The following is a 16,227-nucleotide window of genomic DNA, read 5'->3' as shown; positions in this document are numbered from 1 at the left end:
GACACAGACGACGGTGACAACGGTAGAACACTTAAGCCTCCTAACAGTCGGGCCAAGTCTACAGGGGACGCACGCTCTTTCCACCAAAGCACCTTCAATTTCCGGGCACGGGAAGAAACCTCGGGCGCACACGGCAGCACATCATTTACCGACACCCTTGCATCACACTTGGTGAGAAGAGCCTGTCCTAGAGCTTGGGAGTGTAAGGCTGCAAAGACCAGCACCCCAGCCTTTCTGAACACACTGCTCCACCTCATCCCAAACCCCAACTGATGACAGCACAATAGGACTGCTCTCAAAGCAACTTCAGCCTGCTGCTGCTTAATGTCTTCCTTACCCATAAAAGCCCCTTCTCAGGTAAACCTGCATAAAACCCCCTTCTCGTGTAAACCTGAATAAAACCCCCTTCTCGTGTAAACTTGTGAAACCTCGGCATTTGGCACCAGCAGACAAAGACATAAAAGGGTGATGGACGAGCCACAGTAAGGTGGCACTGCTCCATCATTTGTCCCATGAGGTACCACTGGTGTGAGGGGACAGTTCACATAAATTCTCTTATATAGTTCTACTTAGCTTTAACATGTGAGTTTTACAATAAACAGCCAATTTGCTATTAATATCCATAGTACCATATGCAAACTGTTAGATCAAATTCTAAGAATGTAGCAAAATACAAAAAAACTAGAGGCCTGGCCTGATTGCCGCTCTTCTTTATCCATTCCATTGCCTCATGCACCTTTCGTTATCACCCTGTTATGCACACTTGAGACAGAATTGGGAAAAACTTCTGGAACTTTCTCTCCAAGTCATCTCATACCAGATGAGTAGGTCCACATCTTACCAGCATTCATATCTTTAAACTTCTGCTTGAGCTCAGTAGGAGTAAGACGATACTGATCAAGACCATCGTTCCAGTAAATTCGGTCGAGGACTTGAAGATCTCCTCCAATCAGCCAATCCCCTTGTTCCATGACCATCTAACAGGAAGCGAGAGGAAATGATTTGCTACAATAGAAGCAGGAACATTCCTCTCACATGAGCTAAGTGCAGCTTCTGCAAGCTGGTCTCCATCTTAAAGGCCAAGCTAGCCTTATGAACATCACTGGAATGAAAGACGCTGAAGAAATATTGTGATATAATGCTTGAATGAATTTATGAAAAGCAATCAAAACCTAAGTGAATGATTATTATTTTTTCAGTTAAAAAAAAAAAAAGGTGTTCTTCCCACTATTATTAGATGTTGGTTAACAGAATGACTTGTAACCCATGGGTATCCCATCATGTGTGTCCTCCAATCTCAAACTTTTGACACTAATGATCACTGATAATCAAGTGTATCAAGCTTTGCCAAGCTCAATGACAAATTTATGCACACATCCTCAAATTTCATCTGCCCTCACTCACTCACCTTGCCCTACATCTGGAGGTCTACAGCCTCAGGACCCCCGTTTACAGAATGCAGCTGAAGCCCACCTTTCCCTACACTGCGTTGGTTGGTGCCTAAACGCACCTCATTTTTCTAAAGCTAATAATCCACTTTAAAACACTAAACAACTGACAGATATTTGCCTTCGATACTGACATTTCCACACTCAATGCACAAATGCGGTACTTTAAGGAAATGAATCATGTTTCTCTGATTTTCCACAAGAATACAATGTTAAGAGACCAAAAAATATTAAGCCGCCCTGGTGTGGGCTCCCACTGCAGCCTACCCTCACATCTTCCTTGTAAGAACACAATTAATACTTTTCCCTACCACTACATTCTAAGAGAACAAACCTTTGCCCAACACACCCAAGCCCTGTGTTCCAAGCCGGCCCTGAGCTCAGGACCTGGTGCACAGTAAACACTGTAAGCTATGTGTTACAAGCTGGAGTACACATACAGCTAAGCACAGGCTCAGCATGCTCAGGACTCTGGAGTTAATCCCCAGCATCAATGGTTTCAAAAAACTACAAAGAGTCACTGAATAAATGTTTACATGAGCCCAAACGACAAGACCATCTGCTCATTACACTCATCGAAGAACCATTCTCGATTCTGCAAAACTTCACAGCCCAGAGGAACAATTAACACACAGCCAACGGCCACATTTCAACACGAATGTTACTGTCAGATGAGTCAAGACCTTAATGTAGGGGTGGTTCTTGCATGTTGTTCCCCACTGTCTGGCACAACGCTCCTCTTTCCGGTGCTCAAAAAATTCAGGATTTCGAAGAATGGCCACACGGCGGCCCTCATACACGAGAGCAAAAGCTGTACAGCCATCCAGCCTCTCTTTGTCCTCATGCGTGGCTGTCAGGACTATAGGCACTGACAAGTTGATGACGCCTCCTGCAGGACACAGAGCATAGAGTGCACAGCTTACTCAGTGGGTCTCAGTACTGGCACCTTCGTCTTCAGGACACAATTCAAGTAACAACAACAGCAACAGAATCTGTTTACACAACCCGGGCAATTGAGGACACTTGCCACCCAACCTGACAAGTAGGAGTTCAATCCCTGGAACCCACATGGTGAAAAGAATGAACTGACAGCCACAAGTTGTCCTCTGTCCTCAACATGTGTGCTGTGGCCTGAATGACTACAGATGCACACACATGAAAATACACACAATAAATTATTAACTAATTAAACATTTTTAAAGAACCAGTGCACTGTCTCTTGAATACCTGGTACAAAAGAATCGGAAGAGCAAATAATTTATTCAGAAAGTTAAGAAAGAGGAAGAGAAGCAAAGAGATGGGATGGGGAAAGAGGGAGGAGGGGATGGGAGAGCAGGAAGGAGGGGTGGGGAAGACGGAAGAGGGGGTGGGGGAGGAGAAGGAAGGAGAAGGGAAAGCAGAGGGGACGGGTGGGATGGGAAGAGAGGGAGGAAGGGAATGAGAGAGAAGAGGTGAGGATGGGGAGAAAAGGGAACGGGTGGGAAAGAGGAAGGTGGGGATGGGAGAGGAAGGGAGGAAGAATTAAAAAACAAAACAAAAGAACCAACATATATCATATACTAATTCTCACAAGTCATCCAACTATCCTTGGGGAGAATTTTAAATAGAACTATAAAAGTAAAGGAAATTATTTATAAAGGAAGCATCAGATGGTTATGACTATCAAAAAATACTGTACATCCTATTATATGAATGAGACCAAGAACTCTATTTCATTTCCAAGAAAAGCTTAAATCTTTGTTGAAAGGAGACTCACACAAATAACGACATTTCAAGTGGCAAACTGATTATGTATCCTTGAGTATACTTACATGACAAAGGTAATCCAATTTTTTTCTTCTTATTTATTTATTCGTGTGTGTGTGTGTGTGTGTGTGTGTGTGTGTGTGTGTGTGTGTGTGTGTAGGTGTATGCACAGGTCAGGGGAGGGTGCTGGATGTCTTCCTCTATCACCCTCCATCTTGCTCCCCTGAGACAGGGTCTCTCACTAAACTGACCGTACAGGAAGGCTGACTGGCCACCCAACTCCCAGTTTAAGATTTATTTATTTATTATGTATACAGTGTTCTGTCTGCACATATCCATGCAGGCCAGAAGAGGGCACCAGATCTCACTACAGATGGTTGTGAGCCACCATGTGGTTGCTGGGAATTGAACTCAGGACCTCTGGAAGAACAGCCAGTGCTCTTAACTGCTGAGCCATCTCTCCAGCCCCGGCCCTCCCCTTTTAAATTACATTTTTAATACAGTCAGAATCAAACCAATGTCAGCTGTCACTGGCCAAGAAACAAAAGCAGTAACCAGTGGCTCTGATTCATCTAAACTGTGTTATCAGTGAGCCCAAGGCACAGTCTCAGTTCCTAGACTGTGACGCTCTACATGTTTTGCTTTGCTTTCTTTTTTTTTTTTTGAGACAGGGTATCTCTATATAGCACTGGCTATCCTGGAACTGGCTATGTAGACAAGGTTAGCCTCACACTCACAGAGATCTACCTTTGTCAGCCTGAGTACTAGTATTAAAGTAAAGGTATGTACCATCACATCCAGGTGTGTGTGTGTGTGTGTGTGTGTGTGTGTGTGTGTGTAAGTCACTATAACATATATAAGCTAGAAAATTAGAATATACTCTTAAATTCCTATTTGGATTTATATATGGAAGAAATCCTATTGCGTAGGGATTCATGGACCAAAAAAAAAAAAAAAAAAATCTGTGGACAAAGCTGTCAGCCATCAACAGATCTATCTGCACTTCTGAAATGACCAGGAACAGTTAAAGATGGAAGACGAAGAAGTCAATTTGCACTAAACTCCAAGCTGAACCACCACTGACTCCAAGGAGGAAAGTCAAAATACAATGTTTAAGCTCTACAGAAAACAAACAAAACAGACCCTGAGTTCCCAGGCTTCGCAGAGGAATGGTTTGAGGGTGTAAGGGCCCTGGGGGTTACACCCCTGGAGGGAGAAGCTCTCCACAGGATAGGCACCGAGGGAGAAGCGCTCCACAGTGGAAAGGCTGGCGTGGCACAGGGAACAACTGCTTTTATGACTCACTTTCTGCCCTGATCGAAGGTTTTTCTTCTTCCTCCACAATGAGTAACAATTACAGGAAGGGAAAGGAAGAGTGGAAATAAGATCCAGGGTTCATTTAAAGTGTTCAGAACCAAATTAGTTCAGTCTTCATGACCACTACTGAGAGGCCATGACTACCTTTATGAAAAGTAACAAACACTGGAAATCTTGCCATGCTTCCTCCATACCCAATTTAATGTTAGATGTAGACTGTCTTACCATCCAGAAGACAATCAAAATGAAGGCACTGCAAATATTCCCGCTCTCTCATGAAGCCATTCAGAGGAGTCGCCCAACCTTCCGCCAAAACCTGCACCCACTGCATATCCACCTAGTAATTAGACAGTAAATTAAAAAATAAAAAAAAATTATTTCATATATTTATGAACCCAAGCAGCAAAAAGTTTTATGCATTTAATTTTGAAAGTAATGGCAACAAACATGTCAGCAATGGCTGTGGCTCCTACAAACTGAAGAAGAATAAGAACTCTAGAACAAGCTTTTCTTCCAGCACATCTATAATGCCTCCACATACTTCCACCAGGGACAGCCTCACCTAGGCGAGGGGTTCTCAACTGTTAATGTGCACCAGACAACCTCTGGGAGGTATGCTGCAATACAGACTGCTAGCAGGGTGGTGCAAACTTAATCTTAGCACTCGGGAGGCAGAGGCAAGCAGATCTCGGTGAGTTTAAGTGCAGCCTGGTGAGTTTCAGGTCAAGTCGGGCTATATGGTGAGAGCCTGTCCAAAGCAAACAAACAAATGCATATTGCTTCACATTCAATTTCCAAGGCAGTGGAAATTTTATAGTTCTGCCAAGTTCCCAGAACTGCTGTCAGTGAAGATCTGGAAACTCCATGTTAACAGTCACTATCCCCCTTTCGTCGTTGTTTGAGTTTTTTGTTTGTTTTGTTTTTCAAGCCAGGGTTTTGTTTTATAGCCCTGGCTGTCATGGAACTCACTCTGTAGACCAGGCTGGCCTTGAACTCACAGAGATCCGCCTGCTTCTACCTCCCGAGTGCTGGGATCAAAGGTATGCACCACCACCTGGCTGATGGTCACTATCCTAAACCAAAAGATACTTTACACAAAATATTTACCAGAAAATCTCTTTCCCAGAATGAATAACTTCATCTTACAAAGACCATTATTTGCTTAAACCTCCGGACCTGTGGTTACATCCCAATAGAACAGTAAAGAACTGGTGAACTGCATGTATCACACAGCAATGGCTCCCAAGTGAGAAAAGACTAAGCACATGGCCCATGCTGTGCAGCAAAAGGGTCTCCCGTTTATTCCTGAAGCACGATGGCCAATGTGTGCAAGGACACAGGAAGCAACATGAGGAATTATACAGCCTCAATTCATAAACATTTCCTAAACCCATGATAACGGTTATTGCTTATCTCTATTCTGGATGGCATCTGTTAGAAGCTAAATGCACGTATCCCTGCAAGCTTCCTTCTGTTGAAGCCTTAGCCTTCAATATGACTAAACAAAACTTGTGAGGAAGTGCTGTGAATGGGCAGAATGGCAGTGTGCCTTGTGGGTACCATACACTGAATTTGTGAACTCCTGGACTGAAGGAAGTTCACATTTAGGGTTCTGCAGTCCAATACACCTACAGATATATCTCTCTTTCCCTTTGCCTGTGCAAACTCTGCTCCTTCTCCATGGCCAGCTGGAACGGCACTGCTTTACACCATCCCTCCTTGACACTTACCCACCTAAGACCAGGACACACACAGCCATTAAGATCAATTCCTACCAAAGATCTGAACAAGTAGGAAGGCGTCCGTCCAGGCCGAGCTCAGTTTCCCACTCTCAGTACTGAGAGGTAGCACTTCCTCAAGTGTTCTAGGTTCTTCTTATCATAAATGAAGGGTTGAAGGAAAAGCCAACTGCTACTTCACATTCTTATTCCTTACCCTTTGTGGGATTTTGCTTGTTTTTTTTTTCCTTTTTATCTGTTTTTAAAATGTGTATAAATTATACAGTTTAAAATTTCCTAAGATTTGAGAATAAGTCAGTTTCCACTCTCACCCTGCCTTGTTCAACTCAGAAATTGTTAATTGAGAAAGACACCTAATGATATCATTAGACACAGATATACAACAGAACTATTCTTAATGTGTCTATTTTTCTTAATATAAGGGAGAGTCAAGTGTTGGACAGGAAATTGGGAAACATGTTTAAAGTGGTAAAAGTTCCTTCTAATTATTATGGATTAGCATTTCTTAATGTTTTAGAAACACTCCTTTCTCTCTTATGCCCCCCAAAACTCACATAATCTTTGTTCTTTGATATTTCAAAATAAACAAATGTGAGGCTAAAAGCAAATCAAAGTCACGATAATGTGGGAATATTGTTCCCCATTCAACACGCTCTCTGTCCCTGGGAACTGTGATATACACCACAACACCCTGACCTGCTCCTGCCACCCTGACTTCAAACACGGCCACTAAGCCCCACATCCATCAAATAACCGCTCCTCGGAAGGCTGCAGCACTCTGTTAAAGCAACGGAGAACTTACTTTATTGATTTTCAGTGCTGGTAATGCTTCAGCATCAGTTTTCGCCAAATGCAGTTTATTCTCTGGCACATACAGTTCTTTGACTTCATAGGAGGCATCCACGGGGACGATGTCCTTCACAACAACAAGAGGGTAATTAGACATCTGACCCAACAATGCAGGCGTTCCCAAAAGATACCTTAAGGAAGAGAAATCAGCATTTCTAACAGAAAAGGGGGCTTTAGCGCCATGTTCCCGCTTCAATTATCCTCATGTTAGTTGGTCTACTCCTAAATAGGATCCCATACTCAAGAAATCAGCATTATGTCCCATTATCTAATAGGGAAGAAAAAATTCCTAGAACCTTCTATGTGTCAGAACAGGTAACTGTAAATGGAGCTGACCTCAGATGCACTGCGACAAGAATTTCAAACACAAAAGAGCCCACGTGAGACACCACCATTTCCCCTATGTACCCTCAGTGCCACTAATGCCACCATTTTACTCACAAAATGTGTCAGAATGTGTCAACTTCCCTCCCAGTCATTGAGAACTAATACTTCTTTAATTTTTTTTTGTTTTCACATCCCAATCAAAGTTCCCCCTCTGCCCCCAGTTTCTCCCCCACCCTCTCCATCCACCCCCACCACCACCTACCCCACCCCCCACACCACCCCACCCCATCCACACTTCCTCCACCACTGTTTCTCTTCAGATACAGGCAGGCCTCCCACGGATATCAGCCGAAAACTAGTACTTTCTGATCCCACATGGAACGTCTGAACTTCAGTCCAATTTCTAGGTTCTCAGCTACGGCACTAAGACAGGCTTTCTTCCTGCTCATCCTACGTGTGCTGCACATGTGAGCATGGAGCCGAGTGGGGTGGTGCAGGCACATGGGAGTGTGTGTGAGAGACAGCATAACCACTTAGACCTCTACTAGATCTTTGCAAGACCGGCTCCCAAGACATCACCGTGCCCTTAAGAATTCCAAATGGGTACAACTTCGTTAACTCTGTTTTAATACCAAATCCGCCAGGTCATCTCTACTAGCACACGATATGGAACCAATTGTGGGCTTTTCCTACATGTGTGCAGGCAATACTTTGTCATTTGAAATAAAGCAATTCTCAAGAGAATGAAAAGATCCAGCCGCAGCCCAGGGGAAAGTTTTGGGGGAGAAAAAAGTTTAGACTGTTATCTAACATACACAAAGAACCTTAAAACACAGGGGGGGAAAATCTCATATTCATAGGTTGGAAGAATGTTATTAAAATGCCCATCCTATCCAATGCAGCCCCCACAATGCCACTGACATCCTTCACAGAGGTAGGAAGACAAATCTAAAAAACACTCCAAACCAAAAACATCACCAACAGCCAGAGAGCAAGTCCTGAATCCACACCTCACAAAGATACACAGATGGCATAGAAGCCTATGAAGATACTCAGCATCACACTGTCCCTGCCAAAATGACCAAATCCACAGCAGATGGCAGAGCAGGAACTTCCACCCACAGCCGCTGAGAATACAAAAAGGGGACAGACACTACGTAAACCTAAACACATCAAGCCAGGACAAGAGATGGAGGAGGAAGTCCATGTTCAAAGGCATGATGCCCACTGTACAGCATCAATGTTAGTAGGAAGCTAAAACTTCTATTAAAAGAAGTATTTTTCTTTAAAGCACAAAGCAACAATAATCAATGTAATTCAAAATAAAATATTAATGGAAGAATCAAATTCTCTTTGTGGGCATATGAATGTGTGTACATGCTCATATGTGTATGCACATCTCTAAGAGTACACGTGGAAGCCAGAGGCTAACATCGGACGTCTTCCTCACTCTATCTTATGCGGTGTGTGTGTGTGTGTGTGTGTGTGTGTGTGTGTGTGTGTGTGCGCGCGCGCGCGCGCGCGCGCGCGCGCGCGCACGCGCGCGCGCTCACCCATGGGCATGCTGAGGTCCACACTGGGTGTCTTCCTCTATCAGCCCCCACCTTATTTTCTGAGACAGGGTCTCTCATCAACAGAGAGCTTGCCATTCTGCTAGACTGCCTGTCAGGTAACACCCAGCACGCTCCTTTTTCCGGCATGCTGGCTTTGTGTGGGTACTGAAGGTCTACACATAAGTCTTCATGCTTGTGTGGAAAGCACTTTTCTGAATGAGCCATCTCCCCAGCCCAAAAATCAAACTTTAAGGACACAGCCTTTGACAGTTACCTGCCACAGCTAACCGTGGACTGATGTGTGACGGCAAGGCCATAAATATCTGTGACCTAGTGACTCCATGGCCATCTTACTTGGGTAGCACCATCTATGGATGTGTGCACAGCATGCCTCGTCTAAGGGAAGAGCTCCAAGTGGCACCTGACTGTATGTGGTTCTACAGCAACAGAGGAAAATAATAAGGCTAAATCACATGCCTATGCCAAAAGAGGCACAGAAGACCAGGGTAGCTGTTTAAGCAATCCCTATGGGGGCCTGAGAATCTAGAATTAGTGGCCTACAGCTCTGTCTTCTCAGGTACTCTGCAACCACAATGAGGAAAAAGGACCAGCACAAAATCAGGTAGCAAACCTGGTTTCTGCTAGGGTTATAGTCAAGGCCCGTGACTTCTCATAATAACCCAGGAGTGAGTAAGACTACACACACAGGAAGAGAAATAATCAAATCAAACCCCACAGCCAGCCCGGCCCCGCGGCATCACTCCTGGAACACAGCAGCGTTTCTCAGAGTCCTCTGTCCCTGGAGCGCCCCACTAAACACGGAGGAAACGGGAAGCGTGTATACAGGGCACAAACTGCCCAGCACAACTCTCCATAAGCCTCTTCCTAGTCCTTCCATACTTCATAGTAGAAAGTTATTGTTGTATTTAATGAGGAGAAATACTATCTGAAGTCATTACAGAAAAAAGTAAACCAAGGCAGCCCAGCTCCTCCGGCTGCTCCAGCTGTTCCAGCTGCTCCAGTATGACTTGGTGGATTTCACATGTAACCACATATTCATAAGGTAGGCTTCCCCACATAAATGAACCCACGCCAAGGTGGGTACGTGTCAGCTTTATGGGAAAGGGGGGGACCCACGACAGGTCAGCAGTCAGTTTATATGAAATGCCTGACCTTAAGAACGCATCTAAAAAGGGGGCTAGAGAGATGGCTCAGAGGTTAAGAGCACTGACTGCTCTTCCAGAGGTCCTGAATTCAATTCCCAGCACCCACATGGTGGCTCACAACCATCTGTAATGAGATTTGGCACCCTCTTCTGTGTTCATAATAAATAAATAAATAAATAAATAAATAAATAAATAAATAAATAAATAAATAAATCTTAAAAAAAAAAAAAAGAACGCATCTAAAAAGGAAAATCACATACAGAAGGCAAAGAACAATCTGGCCAGGTAAGCCGCTTAGGCGCCGCTCCTGTGTGTTCACTTTAGTTGGAAAGGGGCAGGTGGCAGGATTGGGGAAAGAGGAGAACAAAATGCCCTACACCCCGTCAACTGTTCTCCGCCGTGGTGCACCAAAGGCAGACGGCCTGTCAGCAGTCTCGGCCAAGCCCATGACACTTCAACTGTCCTGAGGGTCAGCAGGACACGCATGAAGCAGCTGCACACACCCCTCATGATCAGCTGGACACCCAAGGCCTCAGAGTCACACTAAGGCATACATATTCTTAGCAGCTGCAAAATAAAGAACTGAAATCCTCTACACAGGGAAATAAATGCTAAGAGTGACCAACTGTAGGAAAGGCCAGGTATTTGCTGTGGGCCACAGGAATATCATAAGAACTCAGCTGGTTATGGCAAAGTCACTACCTGGAGGAATCAGGGAATTCCTCCAGAAGAAGCCAAATCCCAAGGAGTTTTTGGTGTTACTTGGCTTGTTATATATCAGCTGTATTCTGTTATGAAAATCATGTGTGCCTTCATAGTTTTCCCAATTGACTTTTCCCTAAGAAGGGCTAACAGTGTGGACTGATCACTCTCTGGACATACACATTCCAGGTATTTGGAGAACAGCCTCAGGAAAGGCTTTCTCTGGAATCAGATATCTCCCCTAGCCACTTTCAAGGACTAAAGGAGACATCACCCAGGTGGTCACCCAATTTCCGAGGATTAACAGTGATAACAACCCACAGGCGAGTCTCCTGACTTAAGGTAAATTCCACAAGGGACACCGCCTAGGTCAGGTAGACATTAAGTAATAGCTTTACACAATTTAGCTCAGACCCCTCCTTTCTTACAGCCTTACTAACTTTATAGACCTCTAACTACTTACCTAACCACTTCTAGGAATATTTAGATAAACTTCTGTGCTAACAGCTATGCTCAGCCAGAACTCCCAGTTCAAGCCTCCCTGTAATTATCATTATTGGTAGCATCCGGTCAGGTCCATCACCGGATGGAGGAAAGTACCTTATCAGAGATACCTCCGTACTCTCTAGAACAGACTTAAGCATCCAGGCTACCTGTTTGAGAAGGCCTGGCGGATGTGCCAATTAAGCCTTACTTCCTCTTTTCCCAAACCTTACCGCCAGTTCCAGATCTCCCTTTAACTATCACCAGAGGCATCTAGCTGTACACAGGTTGCCTAGCGACTGAGCACACTTTCCCCCACCCTGCAGAAAAACGGCAGATAGCTTGGACAGATAGGAGCTACAGGAAAAAAGAAGACAGTTTTATTTTCTCCCATTGACCTAGCAGCTTATAGATTCTTAACACTTTCTACCAACCACGTTTAAGATTATAGTTGGGCACATAAGAGCCCTCTTCTTAGATATTACCTGAATTTAGCCTTTAGTTAATTCATTTCCCCATTGGTCACTTCCCTTTGGGGTTGCAAGTGATAATTAATGGTTATTGCCTCCCTATGTGATTCTTATCACCCCTCCATTTGACCCTGGAAGCCTGGTTTTGCACTGCTAAGGGAATACTGCTTGTAAGTGTATATATACCAGGACTCCCAGGGCTCGAGAGAGAGAAGAGAGAAGAGAATGGAAGAACTAGATGGGTAAGAACTTGAGAGGAACAAACTGAGATGGGGAAGAAGTAGATTGAAGGGCTAGAAGAGAGGACAAGAGGAACGAGATGGAAGATGAGGAAGAGCCAGATGAGAGAGAAGGAGATGGGAGAGGAAATGATATGGGAAGGAACAAGATGGATGAGAACCTATAAGGGGCAGAACTAGATGAAGGAATTAAGATAGAACCTAGAGGGGGTCGCAGACAAGTGTAGAGAGAAATCGGGCTAAAGATGACCTAAGTATGAGAGCAGAATATAAGCTTATAACTGTCACAGAATAATAAAGTATATGGACTAAGGAGTTTCGTGTACATAGATTCATTTCTTCTCATCAAAGTTTAATTATCAGCTGGTTGTAGATTCTTCCCGGACCCTGGGAGGGGACTATCAAGGGGCTGGACCCCCATAGTCCTCGATAGGTATTCACCAGGCTTCTATAAGGAAGAGTATAGTAAGGCTCACAGAAGGACATGAAAGTCAGTAAACTAGTCACAAAATTTGAGGGACACACTTTCAAACCAAACTGAGACAGAAGGCAACAGGAGCCTGTAAGTCAGTTATTTCTGATATCCTTACTGCTGTGAAAGAAGGAAGGAAGACATGAACTTTTTTACCTAATATTCTGTGATCTGTTCCTACAATTCTTTTTTCAAGACAGGGTTTCTCTGTGTTGTTTTGGTGCCTGTCCTGGCTCTCGCTCTGTAGACCAGGTTGGCCTCGAACTCATAGAGATCCGCCTGCCTCTGCCTCCCAAGTGCTGGGATTAAAGGCGTACACCACCACTACCCAGCCTGTTTCTCCAGTTTTAATATACAGCCTTGACAGGCTTCCTCACCTCACATCCTGGTTCCTCCTCTTCCTCAACCACTTAAAAAAAATCCAGACACTCACGAAACAGCATGGTGTCTGAACTGTGGGACCAACAGGGATACTCCCTCAACACACTTCACGTGGTGTGTGTTTGTCCAAACACCTACCTGCCAGGGCAGAAGAGCCTACCGCTACCTGCCCCCTCCACAAATGAGGGAGCTGAGGTGCAGCAGCTGAACCCCCTACACTGTTTCCAATGCACTCGGCACACTGGTAACAAAGGATGGCAATGACGACACTCGCTGTGCTTGCTACGCAGAAGGAGCCACCCTAACTCCTGACGTCAGCCATGCACTCACAGAATTCTCTGAAAAACTCGAGGCGGGTACTATTATTTAGTTCTATTTCACACATGAAAGAAATGAGGCCAGAAACAAAGTTATTTTCCCAAGGCCATAAAAAAACAATTGATATGTGTCAGAATTGGAGTTCCAACTCCAAAAGTGTCCTTTAGTGTTTTCCCCATAAAAAAAAGTTATGAAACTTTGTCGCACACATTGCTCACTTTCAAAAAGAAATCCTGTTAAGCATTTGTAATTCTAAGGGTTTCTACTTTGGGTATGATCTTTCAGTGCACCGACCTTGTTCTTCACAAAAATAGATAGCCAACATTTCTGATTGGCCTGAAACAGTTCTGCTAATGAGCTGTGAACGCCTGCAAACCCACCTCTTCGAATCCCACTGCAGTGCAGAGAATCCTGCCATCCCATCACCCCGGACCTCTCAGCATACAGAGAAGACACATGCGGAACAAGCGACATGGCATGTCCACGGCGCCTGTTTCAGCCCCACTTTGCAAAGAGCTACTTCCCCGTTGTTTATTCTGTCCTTTCTTTCTCTGCTGTATCACAGTGGGCGGACACTCGGTGGTGGTGGGAACTGGAGCTCTCCCTTTCTCCCACATTTATTGTTGGTAACTGTCTACCATCTGGAGAAGTCAGAAGACAAGCACCCAGTAGAACAGTCTTTTCAACACCATCTGATACAAGTTACTTTTCGTTTTTAGCCGGTTCCCTTGGCTAGCACCCCAAGATAATAGCTCCCCAAAACTGACGGATCGCAGCAGCATGACCAGACCACTGCAATGCTCCAAGCACAGGGCTGGAGCTGTTGGAGCAGTGCTCTTCCCTGCTGTGGAATAGTCTCTTTGTACACTGTAAAGGTGCTGCTCTCAATGGTTTAACAGAGAGCTCATGGCCAATAGCTAGGCAGGAAGAGGTTAGGAGGGACTTGCGGACAGGGAAAGAGAGAGTTCCGGATGAAGAAGGGCAGATTCAAGAGGAGACACTGAGAGAAGCAAGATGAACATCTCATACTGAAAACAGGTACCACCACGTGGTAGAGCGTAGATATGAAATATGGATTAATTTAAGATGTAAGAGCTAGTTAGCAACAAGCCTAAGCTGTTGGCCAAACATTCACAATTAATAAGACTCTGTGTGGTTATTTGGGAGCAGGTGGTCCCGACAGAAAAATCCACCCACACTTCCCTCCAACAGGAGTTGGCACTCCCCAGAAACACAACTCATGGGCGTCCACAGCTCTCTGACTCTGCTTTCCCTCAACAGAGCCTTGCAAAGGAGCCAGTGTTTCTACAGATAATATCAACGGGTGTCTTCTGACCAGACCACATCAGCCCACAAATGTACAAATGACCTGTGAGCAAAGCTGAGTGTCTTCAAGGTGATCTGTGTGAGGTAGGAGAGGGAACACAAGCTTGTCCAAACCACGTCTTAAAGGAATCCATTTCCAAATTCTGTACTTCGGCATACAAGCAAGTTTAGTCATGTGATGCTTTCAAATATCAACATGGAGGCTAGAATCATCTTTTCAAGATCAAGAAGAAATAGTTTCAGATTTTATTTTTAAGTCAAAATAACTTTTTATCACAAGCATTCAACAAAATTCCTCCCTTTGCAGATTCATATCTAACAATATTCATAAAATAAATTTTAGCCTTAAATATGGGTGTGCAGTCCTTCTGGTGGGTAACCAGTGCTAAGTAAAAGGTCAAGAGTCTGCTGTTGTTTTCTTCTGGAAAGATACAGTTAGTATTTCTGGAATTAACACAAACACAGTGGCATGAGTCAGGGGAAGATGAAACATCTGCTCAGTGGGAAAGAGCTCTGTGTAGACAACTGATTATCAGAAATACAAAAGGAACCTTAAAAATGCAGACACGGGGCTGGAGAGATGGCTCAGTGCTTCAGAGCACTGGCTGCTCTTCCAGAAGATCTGGATTCAATTCTAAGCACCCACATGGCAGCTCACAACCATCTGTAACTCCAGTTTCAGAGGATCCAATGCCTTTTAGCCTCTGCAGGCACAGGCACACACATGCTACACAGACATACATGCAGACAAAACACCCATACATATAAAAAACATTTTTATGTTGAATGTAGACATAGCCAGTTCCTAGCACATTCTAATGATAAACCACCACTACACACCCAAAAGAACCACTACCACCTCAAAGTCAGAGTGGATACCTAGATAGCAGAAGGCAGAGTCCCTGTCACATGAAGTGATTGTTCTATTTGGGACTCCTTAGGATTTCCACAGACTCACCTGGCAATCAGAAACACTGTGCCATTGTCACATTCCTATAACCCCTTTTAGTTCAGCAAATTTCCTTTCAAACAAAAGACAGATCACAAGCCTGGCCAGAGGAAGTCTTCACATGACTAGACACCTCACCCCATCTGAGAGGCTCCAATGTTCCAGGTGAGAATAACTGCTTAAGTGTCCTGAGCAGCGGTCAGTGAACAGTTTACTTACTACCATTAATGAGGGCTGAGTTCCAGACCTCCAAGTACAGAAATATTAGATGTTATAAATGTAAATACTAATTTGATTTAAACACAAGATGGATACCCAAACTTTTTTTCAATTGACTAAACACTATACATGACTGATGGATGTGACATCTACATCCTAGTTTGAGCAACTGTTTGCTTCTCCCTGGAAACGGGTGAGCAGGACAAATAATCACCATCTAAAACTAGCAATTTTTGTCCTCTCATTTGAACGTTCCTGTGGCAGCCTGAATGTGTTAATAAACAGTGATTCCACACTTTACATTCTTTCTCTACATATCTGCTACACTTATTCTGGAGCCAGAGCTGCTCAAAAGACTGAATGCTGGGGCTCAATCACATTTTCATGCAACTATTAAGTTTCTATTATCTCAACTACATGCATCCAAAGCACGAGCAAACGACATTCTGGCAACACTTTAAAACTGAGCTACAAAGTCTGGTTTTTATGTGCAGTATAAAATCCATTTAGAGTACTAAACCAC

At 44.2% G+C, this 16,227-nt stretch overlaps 1 protein-coding gene across 3 annotated transcripts in view; it reads right to left on the bottom strand.

Annotated features, from left to right (window-relative positions):
• Nucleotides 1–16,227, bottom strand: part of Papss1 (3'-phosphoadenosine 5'-phosphosulfate synthase 1) — a 119,902-nt gene that overhangs the window by 31,008 nt on the left and 72,667 nt on the right. For all 3 annotated transcript variants that reach the window (XM_006970368.4, XM_076574984.1, XM_042279945.2), the window contains 4 exons: nucleotides 7,053–7,166; nucleotides 4,737–4,848; nucleotides 2,132–2,337; nucleotides 842–977 (listed from right to left, as the gene is read on the bottom strand). In XM_006970368.4, coding sequence (XP_006970430.1) covers nucleotides 842–977; nucleotides 2,132–2,337; nucleotides 4,737–4,848; nucleotides 7,053–7,166 — 568 coding nt within the window. The remainder of the gene's footprint in view (nucleotides 1–841; nucleotides 978–2,131; nucleotides 2,338–4,736; nucleotides 4,849–7,052; nucleotides 7,167–16,227) is intronic.

The sequence above is a fragment of the Peromyscus maniculatus genome, chromosome 6 (assembly GCF_049852395.1).
Source record: "Peromyscus maniculatus bairdii isolate BWxNUB_F1_BW_parent chromosome 6, HU_Pman_BW_mat_3.1, whole genome shotgun sequence".
Taxonomy (NCBI): Eukaryota; Metazoa; Chordata; class Mammalia; order Rodentia; family Cricetidae; genus Peromyscus; species Peromyscus maniculatus.
The sequence above is the reverse complement of the archived record's forward strand: the minus strand, read 5'-3'. Positions and strand labels throughout refer to the sequence as shown.